The following is a 26,163-nucleotide window of genomic DNA, read 5'->3' on the forward strand; positions in this document are numbered from 1 at the left end:
TTTTTAAGGTGTCCGGTTAATTTTGCACCTGAGTGTAACTTTTCTATATCAAAAAAGATTTTATGTCACCATGTTATAATTGATAAATAATTAGTTGCCTAAAATTTTAGTTGAAAATAAAATATTTTATTGGGAAACCCCGATTTTCCGAAGAAAATTTTCGTCGAAGCAAATCGTGTTTTTAGTGTTTTTGGTGTAAAGTTAAAATTTTTGGAGTTATATAGCAATAAAAGAGCGCTAATTTGTTTATAACAAAAATAGCACACTATCTGCGTGCTTACTACTGGGACTAGGAGTATGTCAATTAAAACTGTCACTGTCACAGTGGTGGTTGTCAAACTTGTCCGATACGTCTAAAGGTGGGAAACAATCAATATAATGTACATTTATAGGTTTCTATCGCTAAATTTCCCACCTTTACTAGTTTCATCTCTTTTTATCTCACAACTTAATATGGTTTCCGTCTTTTACGTTATTTTGCCTGTAATTAGCGCACTCGTCACCGTATGATAATATATTTTATAATTTTCAAAATCAATAATACTTCTCTCTTTTTGTTACAGATCTGAAACCATGGAACAAGGAACCTAAGGCTTAAACAAACCACCAACGCAATTTGACCAAATAGCTTTAGTAATTTAAAATACTCACCAAGATCAAACCAGACCAAACAACATGCCAACAGTAATCTCCAAGTTCCTGGAACAGGGTGAAAGCACCTTCAAGCAGAACAAATCCGTCTTCTCCGGAGCATTCATCGCAGCCGTTCTTTGCACCTACGCCTACAAAGTCGGCTATCCCTTCGTGGACTCCTTGATACACAAACCAAAGGACAATCTCAACAACAACCACATAGTTCAAAAAGACTTGCAACGTAAGAATGGCCTAGTGAAGAACAAGAAACTCAAAGGAAGGCTTAAAAATAGTATACCGAACTTCAATTTAGCCTTTATCTTACAATTTATTAAGTTAGTTAGGATAATGATACCCAGTTTCATTTGTACTGAAACGGTTTTACTCAGCGGGCATACGACGTTTTTGTTTTTGAGGACGTTTTTGAGCATTTATGTCGCTAATTTAGAAGGTGCTATAGTTAAGTATATTGTGATGAAAGACCCCCAGAACTTCGTTAAGCAGCTAGGAAAATGGTTTGCCGTAGCGATTCCAGCTACGTTTATTAACAGCATGATAAGGTAAGTTTGTTTAATGAATCTATGATTGCTCACTTTATATATTATAGTGCATACATATACAGTATGTCCCTGTAAGTTGTATCCATAAGGAAAACTTTTTTATTATTAATTTTACGAAAAAAAGTTTTCTTTATAAAAAGCTCTGCGTGGTCCAAAACCTAAGATTTAACCATCAAATATAAACTTTTTTGAATATTATACGAGGTATGTCAAAAAGTTTGAATTTCACTCAAGAGTAAAGTAGCTTTATTTTTCATAATATTTGAAATTGCTATTATGAAAAGTTGTTTGGAATTAAAAACTATATTCTAATATGCAATTACATCCTTCTAATTGAAAAATTTTTTTTTGAGAAATTATGGATAACTATCATTATTTTTTTAGTTATTTTAATTCTGATAACTCTTTTATTATTAATTTTACGAAAAAAAGTGATTCTTAATAAAAAGTTCTGGATGGTCTAAAACTTAAAATACAACCATCTTATACAAAATTTTATCAATTTTATACGAGGATGTCAAAAAAGATAAATTTAGATCAAAAGTAAAGTACCTTTATAGTTCAGAATATTTCAATTAGAAGGATGTAATTACATACTGAAACATAGTTTTTAATTCTGAATAACTTTTCATAATAACAATTTTCGATATTGTGAAAAATAAACGTATTTTACTCTTGAGCGAAATTCATATTTTTTGACATACCTCGTATAAAATTGATAAAATTTGACAAAAGATAGTTGTATTTTAGATTTTAGACCATGCAGAACTTTTTATTAAGAATCACTTTTTTTCGTAAAATTAACAATAAAAAAGTTATCTGAATTAAAATAACTGAAAATAATGTTAGTTATCCATAATTTTTCAAAAAAAAAAAATTTCAATTAGAAGGATGTAATTGCATACTAGAATACAGTTTTTAATTTCAAACAACTTTTCATAATAGCAATTTTCAATATTGTGAAAAATAAAGCTACTTTACTCTTGAGTGAAATTCAAACTTTTTGACATACCTCGTATAATATTCAAAAAATTTGATATTTCATGGTTAAATCTTAGGTTTTGGACCATGCAGAGCTTTTTATAAAAAATAACTTTTTTTCGTAAAATGAATAATAAAAAAGTTTTCCATATGGATACAACTTACAGGGACATACTGTATATTTTGTCGGCTTACTGCCAAAAGCAGCCAACTCCACTTATTGTCGATTTATTCGATGTCCTAAAAATTCTCAAAGAATATGGGCCCCACACAAAATGGCACCCCACGTTGGGCGCCATTTTTTAACGTCAAAGTCGTAGCAAGACCAGGACGTTAAGCAACACCACACTGCTGGGAGAAACGAGGGGAGAAAGGATATTCAAGAGAAAAGCGCCCACCGTTCCATTCATCAGAATGGTGCTCTGCCCGACTGCTCAGCCCTGGGTTCATTCTCTCCTTACACTAATCCCAGAAAGGTACAGGGTATAAAAAATTTACAGAATCATGCTAGATATATATGTTTATTCAATAAAAATTAACAAAAGTCGTATTATTATGAATAAGAAAACAAAAATAAATTTCCAAAACTGTGACTCGAAGGTTTTACTGGTTACCGGTATAAAATAATTAAATAGTCCAGGGCGCATCTGTTTTGAGATGGACGTTGAGAGGTGACTCAAATTTTTTTGCAGAAATTGCTTGAAAATAACTCAAATAATAATATTTGAGTTATCCTCCCATTCAAAATGGTCCGGAACATTGTTTAAATAATCAACATGTCAAAATATGAAGGAAAAATTCGATTTTTTTATTGGTTTTTTGATTATAACTTTAAAACTATTCATTTCTGAGAAAAGTTGTACTCACATAAAAGTTGTGTACTTAAATTTCCTACAACATAGAATTGGTTAAAAATTTAAAAAGTAGTCACCATTGTTGCAAAATGGCAATAATTGCGAATAAAACCATACAAAGACAAGTATTGGCATTTCACGTTTTTCAACCATTTATGGTACACTTAGGACCTTCATATTTTACCCAGAAAAACTTTATGATATAGTTAAACAACACTGTAAATTTCATTAAGATCGGTTTAATAGATTTTGTCAAATAAATTTTGCAATCCAGCTTTCGCAAAAAAGATTCATTTTTTTTAATGTGGCAGGACTGAAAATAAAGCTGATAGCAAGTTGAAATTTTTTTTTCTTATAGAAATGTAGTCTACCTTTCATTTGCAATTTGCAAAATTAAAATCAATTAATTACCACGGCGTCAGGAAATTTTTTAAATAAACATTAATTTTTGGTGCTACGCGCAGGACAGCGGTGTTCGATTCACACAAGTTGATTTCCACGAAAATTTCTTCCAATTTTTATCTAATATATTATTTTCTTACTCTATATTTTGTTGTATTTTAATATTTTAATTCCACAAAAATTAAACTAATTTTATTATTGTTTGTGAAATATTGTTTAAACAATTGCATATGTTTAAAAATAATAAACTTTTATTCTCTAAGTTAAAATATATGAACAAAGAAAGTTTTTGCTAAAAAAAGTGTTATTTCAAAAGATAGAGTATGTGTTTTTATTTTGCAATAAACAAATTTATTTATTTATATCGAAATTTAATAAAAATTAAAATGTATCAATCATTATCAAAGGTCATTGGAATGCCCAATCAGAGCAAACTATCCGCTGTCCTGCGCGTAGCACCAATAATTAATGTTTATTTAAAAAAATTCCTGACGCCGTGGTAGTTAATCGATTTTAGTTTTGCAAATAGCAAATGAAAGGTACAGTACACTTCTATAAGAAAAAAAATTTCAACTTCCTATTTGCTTGACTTTCAGTCCTGTAACATTTTGAAAAAATGAATTTTTTTTGCGAAAGCTAGATTGCAAATTTTTTTTTTTGCAAAATCTATTAAACCGATCTTAATAAAATTTACAGTATTGTTTTACTGTATCATAAAGTTTTTGTGGGTGAAATATGAAGGTCCTAGGTTTAGAATAAATGGTTGAAAAACGTAAAATGCGAATACTTGTTTTTGTATGTTTTTTTCGCAATTATTTCTATTTTGCAACAAGGGTGACTATTTTTTAAATTTATAACCAATTCTATATTATAGGAAATTTAATTACGCAACTTTTATGTCAGCACAAATTTTTTTGGAAATGAATACTTTTAAAGTTATAATCAAAAAACGAAGAAAAAAATCGAATTTTTCCTTAATTTTTTGACATTTTCATTATTTAAACAATGTTCTGGACCTTTTTGAGAGGGAGGATAACTTCAATATTATTATTTGAGTTATTTTCAAGCAATTTCTGCAAAACAATTTGAGTCACCTCTCAACGTCCAAATGTACTAATATTTTTACAGATCCGCTCTGGTCTAAAAGTATAAAAGTACTCAGCTTTAATTCGTTTCTGAAGGAGTCACTAAGTTCTCCAGGAAGGGTTCCAATAGTTGTAGAAACTAGCCGCTGCCGGTAGTCGTTGAGTGGCTTGAGGGCTATCTCGTAGTAATCATTTTATCCACAGGTCGGTGGCTGTCTTCCACATTATATCCTGATGCATCAGTAATCGTGGATTTAAGGTAAAATGGGTGGTTGCAAATTATTTCTGCGAGGTAGTGTGGATGCCTTCTGGTTCCTTCATCCAAGGTATTGTGCGTGGCTGATATTTGCTCCCCAAGGTGAAAATTTGCTAGAAAATTCATACAAAGGTCTGCGCAGCATACATAGTAATTTGCGCACGATCTTTCCAGTTGCTCCTTCCTTATCATCTTTATTGAGCATCCTGACAATACTTGGGCATAATATTTTAATGTTTTTTTCAAAATTTATCCCTCATTCTATATTCTTGCTTTGATTTCTTGACACCTTTTATTTGTTCTCTAGAAACAACCCGCAAAACAATTTTAATTGAATCTTTTTTAGATGACAGGTTTTTTACTAGAAATATTACTATGCATGATACACAATGCTATTAGTTAATTATATGTTAAACACGCCGAATTATCAAGGATGTTATTCCTTATTCATTACATCCTTGTTACATTACAGATACCTGAAGTAAAACATGATTAGCAATAGTGATGAACTCAGACACAAATTTCAAATAGTTTTGCTACCGCGATCGCTATTTTTTGGTTAATTATACATACACTACGATATAAGACTGTTAAAATACTTATATTACAATCAAGTAGTATCTATCCAAGTTGGAGATAGTCGTACTGAAAAACTACCCATCAAACGTGGTGTGCGACAGGGTTGTGTTTTGTCATCTAGTCTCTTTAATCTGTACTCTGAAGAAATCTTTAGGGAGGCTTTGGACGACAGACAAGAGGGAGTAAGACTGGGCGGAGAAGTAATCAACAATATCATATATGCTGACGACACAGCCATTCTTGCAGAAAATTTAGAAGATCTCCAGACATTAGTAAATCTAGTCAGTGAAGAAAGTTATCGGAGAGGTCTAAAAATCAATATTTCAAAGACAAAGTGGATGGCAGTTGGTAGATCAAGGCGTGCTTTCTCTTGATGGAGAGGAGATAGAACGAGTAAACCATTTTAAATACCTTGGCAGTTGGTTAAATGTAAATTGCGATTGTGATAAAGAGATACTAATAACCAGGATTGAAATATCACGTAAGGCTTTTATGGCCTGGAAACCAGTTTTATGTAACCGAAGCCTGTCGATGAAGATTCGCAAGAAGGTCCTAAAATGTTACGTGTGGTCTATATTATTGTATGGTTGTGAGACATGGACGTTAAAAACCACAATGCTAAATAAATTAGAAGCATTCGAATTGTGGTGCTATCGACGAATCCTAAAGATTTCGTGGGTTTCGCACACTTCCAATGAAAATGTTCTCCAAATGATGAATTCAGAACGTCTGCTCATAAACATCATAAAGAGGAGAAAAACAGAATACGTCGGCCATATAATTAGAAGGCCTAAATACCATCTACTTCGCCTTATAATACAAGGAAAAGTGGAGGGAAAGAGATGGATTGGTCGAAAGAAAGTTTCATGGTTACGTAATATTAGACAGTGGTGTGGTTCCACGGTAGAAGAATTATTTCGCGCAGCAGCCGATAGAGAGAGGTTTCTGGAACTTGTAAACATGATGACAGCCAACGTCTGAATACGGACACCGCACCTGAAGAAGAAGAAGACATAACCAATATGATTATAGACATAATATAATGACAAATGAGAAGTCCCAGATCTAAACAATAAATCTGAAAATTGTCATGGAATAGGCGACGCATAAAGGAGACGAACGGGACCCTACAATATGCAGTCACATTCCATCTATTCTTCTATAAAAAATTCCAACGAAAGTTGATTCCGCGTACTTAAAATATGACTAAAATGAGAAATTAAAAACAGCTTGTGTTTCATTACGGTTCAGAGAGGATCCACCATCTCCATACGCCCGTTTCAGTCTCTCCGCACCTCTTCAGTGGGGCCACATGAAGGAATCAACTTTCTTTGGAATTTTTCCCAGACGAATAGACGGAATGTGACTGTATATTGTAGAGCAGGGGTGGGCAAACTTTTTTTAGTAAGGGCCACAACATATTTTTGGTCTATTACCGAGGGCCGCAATATTTGTTACCTTAACATGTTCGAATTTTTAACTTTTTACTAATTTTGTTTAAGGGGGGGGTGGCATGGTTTGAAATCAACATTTCAAGCACCTTTTCTTGAATTTTGTTTGAAATTATGGTAGAATTATTTTAATTTTAAATTAAATAAACATATTCAGTACAATTAAAAGAGTATTCAAAAAAATTCAAGACCAAATATTGAAAAATAAGCCAACGGTGGCAAATTTTTACAGGCAGCTCAAAAAAAATAGATTTTGCAGTAGAACTCATCAATGAATCATATGAAACAAAAAGTTCAAAAATATTTTATTAGCTTATGAGTTTCTCGAGGTAACGCTGTTTTTAGTTGTAACGATTTTTGAGTTTTTGATATCACTCACAAACTCAAAATGCAAGTCAAAATAACGAAATTTTAGTAAAAAAGTGTGAAAATCAACATATTTATTATTGTTAACGGAAACATATCTCGACAGAGTTCATCATCATCACACAGCCAAATTTGTCCACTGTTGGACATAGGCCTCCTCAAGATGTCTCCACCCTTCTCTGTCCTGGGCAGCTGCAATCCAGTTTGTCGCTATTCTCTTAATATCGTCGGTCCATCTGGTAGGTGGTCTTCCACGACTTCGTTTGTCCGCCCTTGGCCGCCACTTTAAGATCTTCCTTGTCCATCTGTTGTCTCTCTGTCTTGCGACGTGTCCTGACCATTTCCACTTCAACTTCGTAATGCGGTTTATGATGTCTTCCACTCCAGTTCTTCGCCGTAACTCATCATTTCGTATTCTGTCTCTCAAAGTTAGGCTAAGCATGGGTCTTTCCATTTTTCGTTGTGCTACTTGTAATTTTCTTATTGATGTTTTAGTCAGTGTCAGTGTTTCAGCTCCATAAGTAAGCACCGGAAGTACGCACTGGTTAAATGCTTTTCTTTTTAGCTTTACTGGAATGTTTTCCTTGAACACGTCTCTTAGTTTGCCATACGCTGCCCATCCTAAAGCTACTCTTCGACAGAGTTACCTCATGAAATATCTAAAGAAAGTCTATGAAAAATTTCAGGTGGATCTGTCAAGTAGGTAGTTTATGAGTTACAATGTCCACCGCCTTTGAAAAAAGCAGTTTTGAGAAAAACGCGTTTGGTTTGACAACTTTTATATCTGTTTTTGTCTGTCAAATCGTAAAGTGATGCACGCCGAAATATGTTTTGAATCGCGGAATTATTTACAAAAGAGAAGAGGAACAGCTGTTGAACGTTTCTCACTACGCTCAAGCTACTGCAAAGGTGCAAAACGAGTCGAATGTAGGGATATTAAACATGCTCTACTTCTGGTAATTTTACTCCGGTCAAGCTAAAAATTTTACAGAGTATTCTTAGTTTATTTATTTATTTATTTATGTACATTCATTTAAAATAATAAAAAAATCAAAAATTTCAAATTTTCCAAACCATACCCCTCCCCCCTAAACCGCATTCGCACTTAATTAAGGATGGTATTTCCCTCAAATATATGTGTATCTATATATTTATTTATTTTTTCTATTATATATCTATTTCTTTTTTCCCTTATATTGTTCTGAAGCTATTTCCTTGTGACATCTTATGCAATTTACTATTTTATTTGGAAATAAGCCACAGTTTAAGTTTGAAAATAAATTTATTTTACGATTTCCAAATCGTTATTCGATTTCCAAATCGTTATCAAAATACAAAACATTAATAAACTAAGCATTTATTTAATTAGTTTAATTATTAATGTTTTGTATTTTGATAACGATTTCCGAAGTGGAAATGGAAACGTCAAATAAATTTAATTTCATACTTAAATTGTGGCTTATTCCCAAATAAAATAGTAAATTCTATTTTCATACATACTTGCACTTTCACATTGCTATTAGTTACTTAAATATTTGAAGGGAAATTCCGTGCTTAAATAGATGCAAACACGCATCATACGTATTAATATGAAACACGCGTCATTTAAATCAAAATAAAAAAAAGTTATAAATTTGAAAAATCTTAGATTCCCTTCATTGTTTTTGTTTTCTTTGAAAGAATTGAATAGTATAAAAATATGCACATTTAATCCTATTGAACGAATAATTAACAATATTAGTTATAATTGAAATGACGTTGGCGTTGACTACTTGCAAAATATTTGCACAGTACCTGCTCATGGATTAAGAAGCAGTAAAAAATAATAACTGATATTCTGAAAATTGTTCATGGACGTAATATTTAAGTTTTCTCAACATTAAAATATTTGCTGCTCTTAAATTTGGTGCTCCGTCAGTTGTTGCACTTACTAGGTGGTTACAGCGTTAATTTAAAATTTTAAAAACAGTTCCAGACTACTTCAAAAATATCGTTTCCATTTGTTGAAATTTCGTGGATTTCATTCAGGGAGCCGACAAAACTCTGCCGGAAACCCAAATAATTGCCCGCGTTATGTTGAAAATTTGCGGAAAAATCACCCGCTGCGAAAGTTTTAATTAATAGCTGCATTATCTATATTTATTAATATTAGCAATAATTTAAAAACATCTTTAAATGAAAATAATTCACTTTTTCCGCGGGCCGCAAAAAATGTATAAAGGGCCGCATGCGGCCCGAGGGCCGCACTTTGCCCACCCCTGTTGTAGAGTCCCTTTCGTCTACTTTATTCGTCATCTCCTTGCCTTCATCATCATGGCATCCACATTCCTAGCGGAGTGATTGCCGCCCTCTTTGGGCTCTTACGATTCGTTTGTCGCGGTGAATCAATCCGCATTAACATTTTGGTTTTACAATTGTTTTGTATGACATGACATCTTCTACAGTTTTTCTCCATTCGTTCCTGTTTTTGCTTCTGGTTGCCCATTCTCTGACTCCCATCTTCTTAAGGTCCTCTACTATCTGGTTCTCCCATGTAGTTTTGGGTCTTCCTCGTGGTCTGCCTGATACAGGTCTCCATTTGGAAATTTTCTTGATGACGGCTTCTGGATTTGTCGTTTCTATATGTCCCATCCATCTGAGTCTCTGTGCCTTGATAAATCTGACGATGTCTTCTCCTTTCCATTATTACCTAAGTTTAGTGGTCCTGCTATCCTCCGAATTGTTTTGCTCCCTAGGATCCTCAATCTTTCTTCCTCTTTCTGGGTCAGACACATTACTTCAGCACCATATGTGATTACTGATCTAATTGCTGCTTTGTAAATTTTCAGTTTAGTATTCTGAGTAAGCCTCTAATCTTTGAAGAAGTTATTGTATTTCCAGTAGACTCTGTTTCCTGCCTGGACTCTTTCACTGATTACGATGCTTCTATCATTAGTTCCATTAACTGAGACTCCAAGATATTTCTACCAAGATATTCCAAGTGTTCTACCTTTTCAAACTCATATTCACCAATATTTAAACTTGTCACATTAACTGGATTTTTTCTTGAGCATATTAGGTGTTTTGTTTTGGTTTATTTCTAAACCCCTTTTGGATGCTTCCTTGCATAACTTCGTAAATTCTTCCTTTGAACTGTTCAGGTTTCTGCTAATTAATGCTATGTCGTCAGCATACGCCACAAGTTGCGACGTCGATGTTATAATAATTGTACCTTTTATTTCTGTAGCTCTTATTGTTCCTTCTATTGCGACATATTGTATAGGACGATTGTATAGGACAATGTGAAAAAAACATAAGCGTGATATGCTAATTTGTTGAGCCGCCCTATATATTCAACTACAACATAGTGGCTCAACCTGTATATCACGCGGTTCCATGTCCTATTTATTTGTTTTGGTCTACTTTTTGGCAGTCAATCTTAACAAACAAAAATACCTGCCGTTTTTTTATTTTTTGATTTAATTTTACCTATGTATCGTTAATTAGTGTATGCTGTTTAAAACCGTTATCACTTATTTGTGTTAATGGTCTACAGAATACTAACAAATAATAGTCTGGACGTAATATATTAAAATGTATTCCTTGCCACAACTTCCTTGACAAACAAATAATACTAATTACTTTTGCGTAGTTTGTGTACATTAACCAAATCAGGTAAAACCGTAAAAAGATAAATAGTTAAAGCACAGGTTAAAGTAGAAAGAAATTTCTGAATTACATACTTGGTTGCACCAATAAAAGCCGGTGTACCACAAGGAAGTGTTTTGGGACCAATATTGTACTTGCTCTACACTGCTAACCTACCAACAAGCAACAAAACAACGTGTGCAACTTTTGCTGATTTATTTATTTAGCGTATGGCACCTGACACATTTACATATATTTTGTATAAGACAATACATAGGTTCACAAACGCACATCTAACTTATTTACATAGTCTATCGACTCTGGAGTCGCCATCAGGAAATCCTCTGACCTGCCATGATATAATCTTGTGGGACACTGTTCTGTGATGTCATAGATGGTTTGTGGCTGTCCACAGTCACAGAGTGGGGATAGTCGTTTACCCCATTTGTGCATCATGTAACCACATCTGCCGTGTTGGGTTCTGATTCGGTTCAGCATAGACCATGTGTTGCGTGGTAAGTCAAAGCCTGGTGGTTTTTGTGTGATGCAGGGTAAGTTGCTATTTTGTTGTTCCATCCATTCTCGAGTCCATGTTGTCGTTAAATTGAACTCACCCTCCACAGCAACCTTTGCTGTTTTTATTGCCTGAGCTCTTGATGCTTGACTGCCTCAGATCCCTGAGGCAGTCCATTTTTCAGTTTCCTTGGGGTGCTGATGTCAGATCCCATGACTACTTGAATCGTTCTGTCGGCTAGCATGCTGTTGATTATTCGAGCGGTGGATTTACAGGGGATTGTACAGAGGAGCTTGTATATCATGCCTTCTCCCCAGACTGTATCGTAGGCCACTGTTAGGTCTATGAATGCGGCTGCAGTTTTAAGTTTTCGCTGGAACCCTGCCTCGATAAATGTAGTAAGTGAAAGAACCTGATCTGCGCAGCTTCTTTTGGGTCGGAAGCCTGCCTGATCAACCGGTATTGTTTCAAGCAGCTTTGTGCTAATTCTATTGTAGATAAAGCGCTCTAGAAGCTTAAACGTAACCGATAGTAGGGCTATTGGTCTGTGATTCTTAGAGTTGTTATCATTTGGTTTCCCTGGTTTTAATATGGCAATGACCTTCGAGCGTTTGAGTTCCTGTGGTATGATACCGGTCTTCATAATGTCCGTGAAAAAGTGGGCTATCCATTCTCTCGCATATTTGCTGCAGTTAATTAAGAATTCGGGATGAATATTGTCAAAACCTGGGACTTTACCTGGCTTTACATCCTTGAGAGCAATAGTGACTTCTTCGGAAGTGAAAGGGCGGGAGTATTCGGTGTCTGTAGATTGGAATTTTAAAGTTTTGAGCTCTCGTTTTACCTTGGTTGTATGTGGCTTGTCTTTCGGTGCTCTAGATGTTGATACCAGATGTGAGGCAATAGTGTTTGGGTTAATTGTTCTTTTATAGGAGTGTTATAGGAGTTCCGCTTCCTAATTTTCTTAATAGTGTCCATGCTTGCCTGCTTGATGTTTGAAAATTAAGACTTTCTACAGTTTCGGTCCATTTTTGTTGTCTCGCTGCATCTAGGCTATGGAGCAGTTCATCTGCTATTTCTTGATCGCCACTTTCAAGGTAATTTTGGTACAGTTCTTCACTATTATGTGACCAACCGGGAATGTATTCTTTTCGATAGCCTCTTGGTATATGCTTTTTGGCCGTGCTTATTACAGCTCCAGCGAATCTTTTGTAATTTCTGCCGGTAGGGGGTATCCATCCTAGAGTCTTGTCCAATTCTGTAGAAAACCTACTCCACTTAGCTTTCTTCAGATTCCACCGTTCGCGAGGGATGGATGTGATTATAGGAATTTGGGTTCCTGCCTCTATGATTACTGGGCGGTGTTGACTGTGTGGAAAGTCGTCCATTACTTTTCGTGAGACTGATAGAGGTTGACCGCTCCTATTAGTAGAGACAAAACATAGATCAGTACCCCTTCTTCCATGCTGCTGACATAAATGTAGGTCGGTCTTTAGCATCAAACTTAAGTAAGAGATGTTCGTCCTCCGCCCATTTTACTAGTGCGTTCCCATTGTTGTTGCATTGTTTATATTTCCACTGTTCATGGTGACTGTTGTAGTCCCCCACGTATATTGACGGGTGAGGATGTGTGTGAATGACTTGAGCTGGCCAGGATATAGCTGGTGGTTTGTAGGTGAATGAGAAATGCATTCCCAACAAAACCGTAGATCACCGGTGAACCTGGTTCAACTGAACCATAGATTACCGCAGTTATGAGAAATCGACCCTAAGCTGGATAAATATGTGGTCAATTTTAATAGAAATGGGCGCACCAATGCACCTGGTGACACTTATTAAAAATCTGTACCAGTCTAATATAGCGACATTACGACTAGATCAGAAGTTCTCAAACCAATTCAAGACCGAGAGAGGTGTTCGACAAGGATGCGTGTTGTCACCTGACTTATTTAACATTTAGGGTGAACATGTCATGAGGATGGTTTTAGAAGGATGGGCCGGTGGAGTAACAGTAGCTGGTAGGAAAATCTCCAATTTAAGATTTGCTGATGACACTACACTTATAGCAGGAAATGAGCAAGAAATGGTTGATCTTCTGCGAAGAGTTGAGTACGAAAACAATAAAGTTAGTCTGAAAATCAATAAAGCTAAGACAAAAATAATGGTGGTCGACAGATTTGACACTATTCAACTGACTAACATGTTACAGGAATACCAGATAGTAAACACCTTTGTCTATCTTGGGTCTAGTATAACTAACGATGGTAACTGTGAATCAGAAGTTCTGAGACGTATTAGTATGGCAAAAAATGCGATGAGTCGCCTAACTAAAGTTTGGAAAGACAGATCTATCTCTCAAAATATCAAGATGAGACTCATGAATGCCCTTGTATTCTCAATATTGCTATACGGAGCAGAGACTTTGACTCTTCGCGCATGCGAGCGCCAAAAAATTGATGCCTTTGAGATGTGGTGCTGAAGAAGAATGCTACGCATACCTTGGATAGCTCATAGGACAAACGTTTCCATTCTAAACCATCTCAATATTAAAAAAGGCTGTCCACAATTTGTCTGCAACGAATTCTGCAATTCTTTGGTCACGTGGTTCGCAGAGGTGACGACAGTTTGGAGAGATTAATTGTTTCTGGAAACGTTCCGGGGAGAAGATCAAGAGGACGATCACCAACTAGATGGTCTGACCAAATAAAGCATTCAGCTGGAAGCTCATTCTGCGAAGCTCTTAGAGCAGCTGAAGATAGAGACCAATGGAGAAACATTGTTAGGAATATTGGAAGAAATCACGATCCTCAGTAATGGGGAAACGACAAGAGAGAGAGATTAGTTTCGATGTAATCGATTTGGTTTCTAGACCTATCTTCAGTATTTTTCTAAATATAGTCTTCGTATGTGGTGCTGAAATCGAATTTTCATGATCGAGTAGTTGTTGGTAATAGCGAATTCAATTAATCGGTCTCGGATGTGAAACTTGTGTAGACCAGCAGCTGAATTTCCACAAGATGCCCGGTCATTAACACTCGCGTGTAGCTGGTAGGTAGCGTCGGTCGTCACCGGACTGCGTGACAACATCTGAAGCTCACTCTTAGATGACATTGAACTAAAAGAGCTCCGCTTGTACTAGTTCAATGATAAGCCGCTCCAGGATCATTTCCTATGCGCCTTAACTTCGTACTGGTAGCTGCTGTTTAGAATATGGGATGGGTGGGAATAAAGAGGGATATGATGGGTTAAAGGAGTTGGATTCGTTTGTTCCTAGGAAGTGGAGTGTAGGAGACAAACAGTAGCCAGCGCAAGGAATGGTTACCAAGTCCTGAAATAGTCGGTCCTCCACTGAGTCTGTAAAAGAGTACTAAAAGCTACCCGCATTTTATTTGTGCGCAAATCATCTACCAAATTTCACTTTTCATACTCAAACTGTATTAAAAAGCTTTTGTAATTCACTATTGTTCACTTTTATTTATTTAAAATTGTATTTATTCTTTCAGATATCTTGAAAGTCGGATAGCCTTGAGTTTCCGCACAAGACTGGTAGACCACTCGTACAAACTATACTTCAAGAACCAGAGTTACTACAGGGTGACTGTGCTAGACGGCAGATTAGACAATTGCGCGCAGCGGCTGACAGATGACATAGAAACTGTCGCCAACACCGTGTCGCACCTTTACGGACAGATAACGAAGCCATGTTTCGATATACTTCTCATGGTTATAGCTTTAGCCAATTTGGTGAAGAGTCGCCATTCGAATCTTGTGATAGGACCTGTGATTATTTGCGGAGTGGTGATGTTCTCAGCTTTACTTTTAAGGTTTGTATTAATTTAGGCTTTATTCAATATGAATTATTATTCCTTTGAACCACATCTATACAGTACAGTCCACACGACTGAAATTATTTTAATAATTTCGCATATGTACACGCTTTAATTGTACAATGATGATACGGCAAGGTTTTCTACAGTTACAGTATAATAAGAAGTAAATACATATTTTGATTTTCATATTTGCCCATGTCAGTGTCGTCTGTAGTCTGTAGAAAAACTGATAATCCATCCTCTAGTAGGGGTATCAAGATATCTCTTGAAATAAAAAATACAAACTATAATGAAATAAATTGAAAATTGAAGAGTCTCAGATGCATAATCCACCAATTTAATAAAATTAAAATGGTAAATAGTCATTTAAACCTGAGACTTTTCGCGTTGAAAGTTCTTACTGGTACATCCTTTTTCTGCGACTTTTTCAATTAATAAGACAGCAGACGACGAATATAGAAAACGAAAGGGAAACGATCACATTCCGCCTTCATTCGTCTAGGAAAAAGACAGCAGAGGAACTTTCAGTACTCAAACCGAGTAAAGGAAATAAAATAATAAATGATGGTTTTGCTTGTCTTCGATTCAGAGGGTTGCACACCCGCTAGACAGGCTGTTTCTACCATTTCAGGCGTCATCAGTAGCTTTTTTTTTAAGCGTGCACACCTCTGAATCGAAAAATAGCTCCACCATCATTTTAAAGGGAATCTGAAAAATAATTCAAATTTCCCATTAGATGCGATACAACGACATCTCATAACAAATTGAAGAGTCTCAGATGCAGAATCCACCAATTTAATAAAAATTAAAATGGTAAATAGGCATTTAAACCTGAGACTTTTCGCGTTGAAAAAGAATGATGGCGGAATGTGATCGTTTCCCTTTCGTTTTATATATTCGTCGTCTGCTGTCTTATTAATTGAAAAAGTCGCAGATTAAGGATGTACCAGTAAGAACTTTTAACGCGAAAAGTCTCAGGTTTAAGTGACTATTTACCATTTTAATTTTATTAAATTGGTGGATTCTGCATCTGAGACTCTTCAATTTGTTATGAGATGTCGCTGTATCGCGTCTAATGGGAAATTTGAATTATTTTTCAGATTCCCTTTAAAATGATGGTGGAGCTATTTTTCGATTCAGAGGTGTGCACGCTTACAAAAGCTACTGATGACGCCTGAAATGGTAGAAACAGCCTGTCTAGCGGGTGTGCAACCCTCTGAATCGAAAACAAGCAAAACCATAATTTATTATTATAACGAAATATTTCATTTTCTTCTAGGTTTGTGTCTCCAAGGTTCGGCCACTTGGTAGCCCAAGAAGCGGAGAAGAAAGGATATCTACGACACGTCCACGGAAGAATCGTCAGCAATGCCGAAGAAATCGCTTTCTACGGAGGCCATCAGGTCGAAGAAAGTCAACTTAGACAAGCTTTTAGAGTTTTATCTAAACACTTGGAACACATGTTCGGTGTGAAATTATGGTTCATCATGTTGGAGCAATTCTTGATGAAATATGTGTGGTCTGGAGCAGGTAAGTTATTCAACACTAAATAGATTTTACTAGATCTAGTATTCTCCAAATCCTCCGAATCTGTGGCTGAGCTTCTGCTCAATCTATGCATCAATTGTTATCAGATCAGGTGAGTGAGCTGGATACTCGAGGGCTAGGAAGCATATAGCTGTGTAGTTCGTTGCGTCATCCTGTTGAAACTATTGCCTATGCATCTGCAAATTTCGTGCGCGGCAAAATTTTCGTAGATCTCTAACAAAAGGTGTAGTATTTTTGTAGATGATTATTTCTAATACTTTTCCTAGTTAATTGATGGATTCGATCGTTACTTGATGGAAGTTCATTTTATCTAACAATAAAACACTGAAAACGTTTGTTTTCTATACTTCCACAAAATTTATTATAACGATGTGACTACAGCTGTTTCGGCAGAGTGCCTTTCTGAAGTGATTTAGTTTACAATGGTTTGCCTATTTAAAGTCTTTAACTGAAGAGGTTGAGGAGTGGGGAGCTGTTTGTCTCGAGTTGGTCATTCAGAATTATATCTGTATTTTTCAATTTATTAATTTCCATAGATTCTAATAAAGATAGCTTAAGGCCTTTATTTTGAATATGCAGAATTCTAGATCATAATCATTCTTTTAATGAACAGTTTCAAATTCTCAATTGTCAAAGTGTGGACACGAATTTTTATTCTCCGCATTTTAATAGTTTGATTTTAACGATACAAACGAGCAGTTCTCGGTGTATTGTGTGTTATTGTGTTAATTAGTGTTCCTTTTGTTAATTTTCTTTATTGTTTATAATAGGTAGGTTAGGTAAGTAATTAAAAAATATATAATGGATGAGACCTCGGGTGGCACTTCGCCACCCGAAAATAAGGATGCAGAGGAGGATAGGTATGTAAATAATTTTATAGATTTAAATAATAGATATAGAACTGAGGATAAAGGTCCATATTTTGTATATATCGAGAGTACTGATAAGCATTTGGGAAGAATTTTCCCAATCCGGATTGGTCACGTTTTGTTGACTGACAATTATATAAAATCCGATGTCCTTGATATCAAATCGGTTGGTCTTAATCGCGTTAAAGTTATTTTTAAGTCGTATGAAAAAGCTAATTATCTAGTTGATAATAAAATTATGTCAAATAATAACTTAGTAGCGTATATACCCAAATTTTTTACACACAAGAAGGGTGTGTTGAGGAATATTGACACATACTTTTCTGAGGAATATTTAAAAAATGCCATAATATCTAATAAAGAGGTGGTTCAAGTTCAACGCATGAAACGAAAGGTAACAGATAAAGACGGTAATATTTCATATGTAAACAGACAAATGGTTATTGTGCAATTTGTAGGAAATGAACTTCCTCAAAATATACAAATTAATTTATGCAATTTCTCTGTAGAACCATATATATTCCCCGTTGTTCAATGTTTTAATTGCTTGCGATATGGACATTCTGCCAAGCAATGTAAAACCAAATCTTCTCACTGTCGAAACTGTTCTAGCCTAAATCATACGTCAGACTCTTCTTGCGAAAAATTCTGCATTTATTGCCAAAATAATGAACACTGCTCTACATCCAGAGATTGTCCAGTATATAAGAAACAAAAAAATATCAAACAACTCATGGCCAGGGAAAATATTACATTTAAAGAAGCTGAAAGAGTGCATGATAATCCATCTTATGCCAAGATTTCTACAAATAATAGATTTTCAGTTCTTAATAATTCCACTAATTTTCCCTCTCTGCCACTCCCTAGTACGTCCCAAACTCCAAATTCTAGCTTTTTGCTACGTAAACCCAATGTTCGAAATACTTCACCCAAAAGACAAGTGAAAAAACGTAAACCATCTGCTCCGGAGTCTCCACCTATTTCTCAGTCTCTGCCTACTTCTTCCCATTTTCAAACAAAAAAAACCAAATCTTCACATAATCCCATCATACCAAATCCTCACAGAGATGACTTTATCCAATATAAGGAAAAACTAACAAGTCAGATAATAACCGTAGTTAAACAAGTAGTTAATTCAGATTCATCCGCAACAAATTACAATTTAGAAGAAAATATTAGAAATATGATGTCCTCTATATTAAGTTCTTCAAATCTAATTCCAGAAATGGATATTGAATCTTGTTCTGATGATTCAATCCACTAATAAGATAAGTACACTCAATAGTAAAAACATTAAAGTTATCCAATGGAATATTCGTTCTTTCTCTAAAAACCATCCAAGTTTATTAAATTTTTTACACAATAATCCTGTAGATATTATAGCTTTATCAGAAACCTTTAAAAAACCAAACCATTCTTTTAAACTAAAAGGGTATAAGATTATCCGACAGGATCGTGCAAATGGCTTTGGCGGTGTTGCCATTGCAGTTCGCCAAGACATTAAATTTATCAATTTTCCTATTACTTTTGCATATAAAAAAGATTTAGAACTTTGCGCAGTTAAATTTCCGTCCTTAAATATCATACTAGTATCGGTGTATAAACCACCTAAATTAAATGTTTCTAAATCAGATTGGTCAAATATCTTTCGGCAATTTAATTCTCCTGTTATTTTCTGTGGCGATTTTAACAGCCATCATACACTTTGGGGGTCTCATATTAATAAAGCTTGTGGTAATCAATTAGTAGAAGCCTTAGATGATAATAACTATGTTGTTCTCAATAATGGTAAACCAACTAGAATTTCTCGTCCAGAAGAGCTACCTTCGGCGGTAGACATTACATTTTGCTCTGCTAGTTTGGCTAGTGATTGTTGTATATGGGATGTCGTACCAGATGCGTTAGGTTCAGATCATTGTTTAATCAAATTTGAAATTATTAGGGATAGAGTTATAATAAATAAAAATCCAGCATCTAAATGGAATGATAAATTAGCTGATTGGTCTGCATACTCCACTATACTGGAAAATTCGTTAATTAGTACAAACCAAAATCTAAACTCCAATCTACTAAGCTTCTCTATTTTTATGGAAAAGGTCTCAGAAGCAGCATCCGCAACTATTCCCCTAAAAAGAGCAAGACAACAAGTAACTCAACGTCCAATATGGTGGGATACCGAATGCTATGATATGTTTCGTCGCAGAAAAGAAGCCCTGAACCAGTATAAACGTGTCTCAAACTATACAAACTATTGTCAATACCAAAATGTAGCTAGTCAAACTAAATTACTATTTTCTAAAAAAGCTCGAGACAGCTGGATATCTTTCATAAGCAGTATTAATAAAAACACGCACCCTACTAAAATTTGGCAATTTATAAAAAAAATATCAAACAAAGACTCAACGGGATCGGGCAGTATATCAGCTGATATGGTGGACGATTTTTTTGAGTTTTTTATTCCCAAATTTGCATCAAATAAAATCGACTTCAGTAAATTCAATAGTAATGTAGCATGCAATGAATCATTTTATATGCCTATCAGTTTGGAGGAATTACGATTAGCAATCAAACAATCTAAAAGTACAGCACCGGGTTTTGATAGCATTACATATAAAATGATTGAATACTTGCCTGCAATTGCTAAAGACATTCTTTTAAATATTTTTAATAGTTGGTGGTTGCAAGGTTTATATGACCAAAGTTTAAAAAAAACTGTAATTTGCTTACTTGCTAAACCCAACAAAAATTTAAGTCTACCTAACTCTTACAGACCCATTTCATTAATATCATGCATTACAAAAACATTTGAGAGAATTATCAAATTAAGAATGGAATTGCATTTTGAAAGTAATTGTTTATTACCTATTAATCAGTTTGGATATCGCAGAGGCAAAGGCACCTCTGAAGCATTAGCTCACTTAGTTTCCGACATTCAGAATGCACTTTCCGTTAATCTTATAACGGCATGCTTGTTTTTAGATATTAAAGGGGCTTATGATACTCTGGATATTGATATTCTAACTGTACAGCTCATAAAATACGGTCTAAATTATAAATTCGCACAAAGAATCACAGATTTGTATAGGGACAGAGAAGTTTTCATTCGAGATTCAGAAAATCACATTTACGGCCCTCGATTATTATCAGTCGGAATTCCGCAAGGTTCAGTCCTAAGTCCAGTACTTTTTAATATCTATACTGCAGAATTGCATGACATGTTAAATGAAACAAATAATACAATTAAAATCATTCAGTATGCAGACGATTTCTGTATATACAGCAGCCGTAAATCATATAATGAGTGTTTATGCGATTTGGAACTGATAATGCAATGTGTAAAAAGATGGTCTATGGCTTTTAATTTCACGTTATCCCCTGAGAAATCTAGCATCACCTTTTTCACTAGACATAGGTTAAGTTCCCCTACCAGTATAAATTTAAGTAATGTTGATATTAATGTATCCTCTCACCATAAGTATCTGGGCGTGGTTTTGGACAAAAAACTAACCTGGACACTCCATGTGAATCACATTATCAACAAATGCGAAAAAGGTTTAAACATGCTTCGTTGCATATGTAAAGCTAGATGAGGTGCCGACCCAAAGATAGCATTAATGTTCTATAAATCGTATATTCGGTCAATCATTGATTATGGATGCTTTTTATATGGTTCATCGTCAAAATCTAATTTATCAAAAATCGATCATATTCAGTATAAGGCAATACGTATATGTATTAGTGCGTTTAAGTCAACGCCATGTGCTGCAATTCTAGCAGAAGCGCAGGAACCTCCTCTAAACCTTAGAAGAGAATTCTTGTCTAATAAGTTTCTATTAAAGACCAGGACTTTAGACTCACATAAATTATTAAGTAAAATTAACAGTCTCACTGAATATAACTTAACAAATTCTTATTGGAGAATTAAAACTTCTCCCCCTCTTACAGATGCTTATCTAGAAACTAACAACTTTAGCATTAACACTAAACAAATATTACCCATATATAACCTTTCTATTGAGGAAATCGCAATCTTTCCAAAGATCATAAAACCTACATACAGAAACTTACCATGCCAAAACAATAAAATTGTAAAATTAATCTTATCTGAATTTTCTAATTATAAATACATCTATACAGATGGTTCAAAAACATGTAATAGTGTAGGTAGCGCTTATTATGTTTCTAATATAAAAAGTGGTAATTCTTTTAGACTACCTAAATGTACATCTATCTTCACTGCCGAACTTTATGCTATTGAAAGAGCCCTAACTTACGCGGTTGAACAGAACTTTGGAGACACGGTTATACTATCAGATTCTTTATCTGCTCTTGAGGCAATATCGCAACCAATAACCAAAAAACACAACAATGAGTTGTTATGCCATATTAGAAAGACAATCGCTCGATTTAAAAATAATAGCAGTGACTTGGTCTTTATCTGGGTAAAAGGACATGCCGGAATCAAAGAAAATGAGATAGTGGATGAAATGGCAAAGAATTCAGCAACTTTAAATGAAATAGTAGATTTAACAATCTCCAGCGATTACATTCCCGAATTGCATAAAAAATTAAGAAAAAAATGGGAAACTATTTGGCTTAAGTTTGTACAAACTTCGAGGAATCCATACACTAACATACACCCACAACTTCCGCAAAATATCCCACATATATTTGATTATCACGTTACTCGATTTTATTCCACATCCCTAAGTCGCTTAAGATTAAACCATGGCAATTTTCCTGCACATTTAGCTAAAATAGGAATGCGTATCAACTCTCTCTGTTCATGTGATAACTACTCTACTGCAGATTTAAATCATATAATCTTTAATTGTGAACTTAATAAAAACCATACGAAAGCACTAATTGCTAGACTTCAGGAGCGGAATGTAAGTTTACCGCTGAATATTTCACATCTACTAAGCTTCAATACCAAAACTATTAATGATATTATCATACAATTTCTTAAAGATTCTAAAATAAAAATTTAATATGACATCTTCAATCTTCAACTTTCAAATATCTGTGGCAAAAAGTTTATCTAATGCCATCCCCTCTTTGTGAACACACACATAGTTTCAAATTCTGCATATTCAAAATAAAGGCCTTAATCTATCTTTAATAGAATCTATGGAAATTAATAAATTGAAAAATACAGATATAATTCTGAATGACCAACTCGAGACAAACAGCTCCCCACTCCTCAACCTCTTCAGTTAAAGACTTTAAATAGGCAAACCATCGTAAACTAAATCACTTCAGAAAGGCACTCTGCCGAAACAGCTGTAGTCATCACATCGTTATAATAAATTTTGTGGAAGTATAGAAAACAAACTTTTCCTAGTTATTCCAGTGGTGATATTGGTCTATAGCTTTCTGGACTTCTTCCATTCTTCTTTGGTTTTAATAGAGGAATAATTTTCATGTATTGTTCGTAAAATATACATGTTTTACTCAGAATATGTAATTGTAGACTAGTTGCTTCATAATTTTGTTCGGGAGTTCCTTCAGTGTATTTCCTTTTAGTTTTCTTATTATTTTTGCCACTCCTTCTGGTCGCAGGTAGTCTTCTAGTCTTCTACCTCTACTATAAATTAGTATCTTTCTTTCATTCTCTCATAGTGGTTATTTATCATTTTTATGGTTTGTCCATCTGACATTCTTTATATCCGTGTGTTTCTTCCATTTTTCTTGTTATTGCATCCATTTTCCTGAGTGTCGAAATGTGTTCTTTCATTGTTAACTATTTTTTTTTCACTCTCGTTTTGGTTCCAGTATTTTCCATACATTCCTCTGGCTTTCTTTCAATTTTTTTATGTAGTTGTGCCATTTGTTTCTCGTGAGACATCTAAATCTTGTTCCCATTTCTTTTAGTTCATCGCTGTATATTTTGAATTCAATCCTTCTTGTTTTTTGGTATGCTTTCCTGGTTATGTTCCTTTCCTTTATTTTATGGTGTTATTCCAACAGCTTGTTGGGTTTTTCTCGTGAATTCTTCTATTTTTCTTTCCAATTCTTATTTGGATTCGATTTTCCCTCTCCATTTCGTTTAACTGTCTTCTGCCGTTTGCTTCTTTCCATTTCCACCTTTTGACTGATTCTATTCTGTGTAGGTCAATTCTAATTGTCATAATTCCTCTCACTGGTTTCGAAATGTAGTCTCACGTCTGCCATAACTATTTCTTTTGTGATGAATAAGACGAATGTTAAGTAGTTGGGTGGTCTAATTCTTGTTGATTCATCTGGTGTGAAGATCATCTTGGCTCTATCTTCGCAGTATCTTAGAAGCATTTCTCCAGCACGATTTGTCTACACACCCACAACCCATATACTGCATGTTGTGAATTGAAATCTCGTGCTGTGACTAGGGTTTCTGCGAAACCTATCATCTCGTAGATTTCTTCTAGAGCTAGATTATTGTTTCTCTCGAAGAGCCCTTCAATCACTACAACTACAACGTCTCATGGATTTCCAAGGTTAATTTAGATTCTTTAGTAAAAACTAAGAAGTAATCTTTTCTAATGATTATAGTAAAAATAATTGTTGTTTTTCTTTTATTATTTTCTAGGTATAATAGTCGTATCTCTGCCTATTCTCCTAGCAGCCGGCAATCGACGCAAAATCTCCAACAAAAGTCTTCTTTCCATACCAGATTTTTCATCCAAATCAGAATCTCTCATCGCTGAAGACACAGCCGACGACCAAATAGAAGATAGCGTATCAGAACGAACGCACTACTTCACTACCTCCAAGAACCTGTTGATAACTGGCTCAGATGCTGTAGAACGGCTCATGAGCAGCTACAAGAACATCGTCGAGTTAGCTGGTCATACGGCCAGGGTGGCCAACATGTTCGAGGTTTTAGAGGAAGCTAGTAACGGAATTTACCACAAGACTCTCGTCGCTAAGAAAGAGAAGTCTGCTGATTTCGAGATTGAGTTCCGTGGTGATCAACCTTTAGCCAAAGGTAAGAGATAGTTCATACATATTCAATCAATTAAATAAATACAGTAGTTTAAGATTTAGTTTCGACACTGAGAAGCACACCATTCGCTTATGCACATTTCATCCTTTCGAACTCACAAATTCTGGTCACAGCTTAAATCCAAGCTTTCCATACTTTGCAACGCAAATGGAATGGGGAATCTCTAATATGCATTCCACAACACGTCAATCAATCTAAGCAAAACTCAAACGAATTTGATTCCTAGTACTCAATTTTGTGAGTAGACGAAAAGAAAGACAAAAATTGGAAAAATTCTTTGTAAAAGGTATAAAATTTTATTAAAATCCCTTTAAAGGGCTACATCACAACAAAACGTTTTCGATTTTATAAAAAAATCATCATCAGTGTTAGATAGATTGGATGCTAGCTGAGTCACCAAAGAAAAATATTCGGGTAAAATCCCTTTCAATATAACATGGATGCATTAAAGGTGCATACTTAAATAAAATGCCTTATGATGGATACATGGCAAATAGGATAATGCCCTTAGGTAATGTATTGAATTTCCCAACACGTGGGATGCAAATTGAGTTGTTTACATTCCAATGACTTAATGGCAACTCTAAAGGAATTTTAATAAAATTTTATACCTTTTACAAAGAATTTTTCCAATTTTTGTGATTGATGGTATACAGCCAACTACAAGAAAAAAAATTTCTTTTCCTTGTGGATTTTCAAAAGAAAGACAGTTTAAGATTAGTTTGGATACAGAGACCACCAGCACTCGCTTATGGAGATTTCATCCTTTTGATCTCATTAGAGCGACTCGTGGTGTGCTCTCTGAATCGAAATCCAATCATTTCTGTCATGTTAGCAAATTATTAAAAATAATGTGCAGCAGACGCAACAGCGACATCTTTCATACACAAACGAAATCCAAAGAGCCTGAGATCTAAAGATTTCTGACGTTTGAAAACAAATTGTGGTGACAGCCTAAATTCGAGCTTTCTATTGGTGATGTTAAGTCACAATGACGACCTCTTGTGGATTTCGGCGGAACTAAAATGAGGGTCTTTTTCGTTTTATTGGCCTGCTATAATGGGGATTTTTAATGACAAATCGTTGTCAAAATAGTTGTCAGTATTTTGTAAAATCAATATAATGGCCAAGTACCTAAGAGGTGGAGGCCATGAAACTACAAGAAGAAGAGGTAAAATCAATATAATTAATAAATTTTAATACAAAAATTTAGTTAAAAGTTTACAAACCTTTTTTCAAAAGTGTTTTATGTGTAAGTTGTGTTGCAGAATATTTGGAGTAAATCTAGGACGAACACGTTCTTTAAAAGACACGTTTGTAAGGTTTTGATTAAATATTTTGTATTAAAATTTATTACATAATTATATTGATTTTAGAAAGACCACGACAGGATATGAAACAATACATGGGGGATTAGGCTTTGGAACTAGAAATGAAGCTGGAGATGACATGCTTGAATTAGCAACAGCATTGGATATGGCGATCGTTAACACATTCTTTAAAAAGAGAGAAACTCAACTTATTACCTACAAAAGTGGACAACATCAATCCCAAATAGACTACTTCATGATAAGGAAAGAAGACATACGTGAATGCAAGGACTGCAAGGTAATAGTTAGTGAG

The 26,163-nt window shown here is 34.8% G+C and overlaps 1 protein-coding gene across 2 annotated transcripts in view; it reads left to right on the forward strand.

Moving 5' to 3' along the window:
• The window catches only part of LOC114349521 (ATP-binding cassette sub-family D member), a 276,122-nt gene that overhangs the window by 236,996 nt on the left and 12,963 nt on the right, over positions 1–26,163 (forward strand). For both annotated transcript variants that reach the window (XM_050646369.1, XM_028299926.2), the window contains exons 2-5: positions 564–1,193; positions 14,812–15,132; positions 16,418–16,668; positions 24,124–24,522. In XM_050646369.1, the coding sequence (XP_050502326.1) occupies positions 676–1,193; positions 14,812–15,132; positions 16,418–16,668; positions 24,124–24,522 (1,489 nt within the window). In that variant the 5' untranslated portion in view covers positions 564–675. The remainder of the gene's footprint in view (positions 1–563; positions 1,194–14,811; positions 15,133–16,417; positions 16,669–24,123; positions 24,523–26,163) is intronic.

Source organism: Diabrotica virgifera, chromosome 3 (genome assembly GCF_917563875.1).
Source record: "Diabrotica virgifera virgifera chromosome 3, PGI_DIABVI_V3a".
Lineage (NCBI taxonomy): Eukaryota > Metazoa > Arthropoda > Insecta > Coleoptera > Chrysomelidae > Diabrotica > Diabrotica virgifera.